Genomic DNA, 3870 nt, shown 5'->3' on the forward strand with positions numbered 1-3870 from the left:
ACCATGATAATAGGGGATACTATCTGAGCTTAACTTGAGAGATTTGGGTGTGCAGAAGGAAGGAGAGTGGGTGCCCCAAATACATGTGCAGCATCTCTACAGGGAATAAGCTTGTGGTGGTTTCCCTCCGACCATCATTGAGGGATGGGAATAACCTGGGTTTCAGACAGAGAGAACTATAGTAGATTAAAAGGATAGACTTGTCTTGAACGGGTCACTTGATCCCTCCTCTGATACACTTTGGGCTTGATCTGTTTTTGATATTTTCTGTGTGTGTTTTTCCATATTCGAGTTTATATCTTTTATTTTGTCATTTTGGGTAACCTTCATGTATCTTTGTTATGTGTTTCCTATGTTTTTCAGTGCATAAACCCAGGATTGATGAAACTAGAGAGACAACTAGAAAAGGGGTTCCGGGGGTATAGTGGGGGAAGTGGTGGCGAGGAAGAGAGAGTTGATATCAAAGAGTTCAAGAAGGATGACAATGTTTTGGGACTGATTTTGGTAGCAATTGTACAATAGTGCTTGAACTGACTGAGCTGTGGAATGATATAATGTATGTATTAGTTCCCAATAAATCTCTTGGAAAAATAAAATATATGATGGGAATATGTCTGCCTTAGGTTATGTCCAATATTTATAGGTTATATCTTGATTTTAACTGGTTTGATGTTCCTTAAAATACTTTACCTATATCTAAAACTATAGTATTATAAATTGTTTTCTTTATCCTATATTTTTGAAATCATAGCATATGCAAATATTTTTTTGATGTTCATTTAATTCTGTCTTTAACACTGACTAAATTTCACATCTATCTTTCATGTATATTCCATGAACCTAGTGTATAGTAGACCCTTGATGAAGAAATGAATGCGTGGTTGTGGAAAATGTCTTTCATTTAACCCTACTTTTAAATATTGCTTATTTTCTCTTGCTATTAGAAAAGTATTCTTTTATTATAATAAGAAGGCATTTAACTATGAAAGTGTTCTTTAAAATATTTTTTTCCTTTGGGATTAATTGACTCTCAGGTATCAGAGATTGAACTAGGAAGATAACTTTTAGTAGTGTATTTTTCATAACTATTTTAAAGTCACAAATTACTGGTAGGTGCCATCAAGCTGGTTCCAGTTCACAGCAACCCAATGTACAACAGTGCCTGGCACTACCTAGCCCTGCACCATCCTCACAACTGTTATGTTTGAGCCCATTGTTACAGCCACTGTGTCAGTCCATCTTATCCTGGGTCTTCCTCGTTTTCACTGCCCCTCTCCTTTACCAAGGATGACGTCCTTCTCCAGGGACTGGTCTCTCCTGATAAAATGTCCAAGTATGTTTGGTAAATTCTTAGCATCCTTGTTTCTTAGGAACATTATGGATGTACTTCCAAGACAGATTTATTTCTTTGCTTTTAAGTATGACAATGTGGTAAAATCTCTGTTGTCTGTAGCCCATCTGCACATCGTGAGATTGTATTTTGGGTTTCAATTTCTGCTGTAATCAGGGAAATGATTAATCCTGGGGGTTTTTCCTTCCAGATCATCATTCCATGTTCAGGTGGGAGTTATCATTTTGTTCTGCTTTTATTTGGACTCTTGTTTTCTTATATATAGTTATAAGTGTTTGTTTGGGGATTTTTTTCCCCTATAAGTTAAGCTTCCCCTCTCCCTTAAAATAAAACAAGATAATATTATGTGCACAACTAAAGGTCCTCCTTTCTAAACTTTATTTTTTACCTGTTTTGTAACTTTAAAAACCATGTGCTGAATACATACACAGTCCCAGTCCTGATATCATAACCAACCATGTCCCTTTCTGTGCGTTATCCAGAATAGACACCTGGACAGTTCTTCCGGTTAGGTTTCCTTTCTTCTCTTTCAAAAGAAGGAGACTTGGCAGGAGCCCTGGTGCCCATCAGAGACAGATCAGGCTTTCTACTCCCACAAAGCGTGATGGTCTTGAAAATGCACAGGCTCCGCCCTGTAGATTCCCTGTGAGTCAGAATCAACACATAAAAACTGCATCAAAGCTAATGGACTTCAGAGTCCTCCTCCATACTCTCTCCCCTTCCGACACATCACTGCTTTCATTGCTTAAATAGTTGCGTATTTAAGTCTGTATTTTCAGGGAAAGTTTTAGACTAGATATAGACATTGATAAAGTTTATATGTAATAAATACAAATTTGATGTTCTTGGCAAAATTTTTTTAATAGAACTTGTTAAAATGATTTCTAAGTATGGGACACTGACTGTGTTATGTGGGAAATATAATCATTGGCAAATGTTCCATCTTAGCACTTTGCCTTGTTTTACCCTTATCTGATTCAGATTTATAGGACTCTCTGTGATCCCTCAAGAATTGCTGGAGTCTTGTGTCTGATCATAGATTGTTTTATCTTTTCTGCCCCATGCAGTCACATTGCATCTACCAGTGCAATTCAAAGAAAGACAATGCTAGCCACGTAGGTAATTTAAAATTTTCTACCAGCCACATTAAAGGATCCCTGATGACAGCGTGGTTTAGGCTTAGGGCTGCTAACAAGTTCAGTGTTTCAAACTCACTAGCTGTTCTTCAGGAGAAAGGTGAGGCCGTCTTCCCCCATAAGGACTCTCAGTCTCAGGAACCATAGGGGTCCCTGTGGGTCGGAAGCCGGTGGGTTCATTAGCCACATTTAGAAAGTAAAAGGAAACAAGTGAATTCAATTTTATTTTCGTCCCTTCTACCTAAGATAATCATCTCACCACCTAATCAGTATTTCAAATTGTGATATTTTAATTTTTTTCTACAAAGCTGCTGTGTATATTACATACGTAACACATTATAATCCAAGCTACCCACATTTTAAGTACTCAGTAGTCATTTGTGACCAATGACTGTCATATTGGATAACACAAGTCTATTTAAAGCGATACTATTCTGACACATAGTATCTTCAGAAATTTATGTTGGGCTTTTTAATGGTAGAAAACAAGTTGTTACTTCATATTAGCAAAGAAAAAAATTTACAAATATTTGTATTTATTTAAAATAAAAATGTACATAACTTACAAAAGTAATCGCTATGCTTTACAGAGAGGAGTGCCCTGGAATGTATCAAAGAAGGAGTTTTGAAAATCAAAGAAGAACCATCTAAAATATTATCTGGAAATAAATTTCAAGACCGATATTTTGTTTTACGAGATGGACATCTCTTTCTTTACAAGGATTCGAAGGTATTTATATATAAAATATTTGAGTTGGTATCCATTTTTATTTCTGTGGGTGTTGCAGTCATATTTTATACTGCTCTCTGTCTCTTGCTTGGAAACCACAGCTCTATAGAAAATAAAAAGCCTCTGATCCATTCTGCCTTTGAGATGTGACATTGGTGCTCTAAGTAACACAGGGAAGAATTGCATGTGGCCTCTTTTAGTGCCACTCAGTTTTTCAGGCAGGCTTTTACCCTAAAGGGGCAGGGTGGGGTGGGTGGAGCTTAAATGTGTGGTATGTAAACCAGCCTATAAGACAGCACCATAATGAATAAAAGTAAGAGGAATAGACACAGCCTAAGGCGAAGTTGCTTGTGTTTAGTTAATGAAAATTAAAGTTAAAACAAGGCAAAACACAAGAGCTAAACAGAATTTATTCATATATTGATATATTCATTTATTCATATATTTCATACATTTTACTTGGTTGGTTTCTGTATTAACTGAATTTTGTTAATATAGCTTTATGGAATTGAAATCATTTTTAAATAAATGTTGAATTGGGAAGGGAATAGAGATGGAAAACAAGGAAGTCCCTTAAGAGTGATGAAACTACACCAAAGGAGCCGTGCTCTATTCAGTTAGTTGTACGAATACTTAATTTCTCCACCTCAATG

At 36.3% G+C, this 3870-nt stretch overlaps 1 protein-coding gene across 3 annotated transcripts in view; it reads left to right on the plus strand.

Annotated features, from left to right (window-relative positions):
- The window catches only part of ARAP2 (ArfGAP with RhoGAP domain, ankyrin repeat and PH domain 2), a 243037-nt gene that overhangs the window by 219374 nt on the left and 19793 nt on the right, over positions 1-3870 (plus strand). For all 3 annotated transcript variants that reach the window (XM_045284220.1, XM_045284222.1, XM_045284221.1), the window contains exon 28: positions 3078-3217. In XM_045284220.1, the coding sequence (XP_045140155.1) occupies positions 3078-3217 (140 nt within the window). The remainder of the gene's footprint in view (positions 1-3077; positions 3218-3870) is intronic.

The sequence above is a fragment of the Echinops telfairi genome, unplaced genomic scaffold (assembly GCF_000313985.2).
Source record: "Echinops telfairi isolate 266 unplaced genomic scaffold, ASM31398v2 ScPeMD7_7468;HRSCAF=8506_0, whole genome shotgun sequence".
Classification (NCBI taxonomy): Eukaryota; Metazoa; Chordata; class Mammalia; order Afrosoricida; family Tenrecidae; genus Echinops; species Echinops telfairi.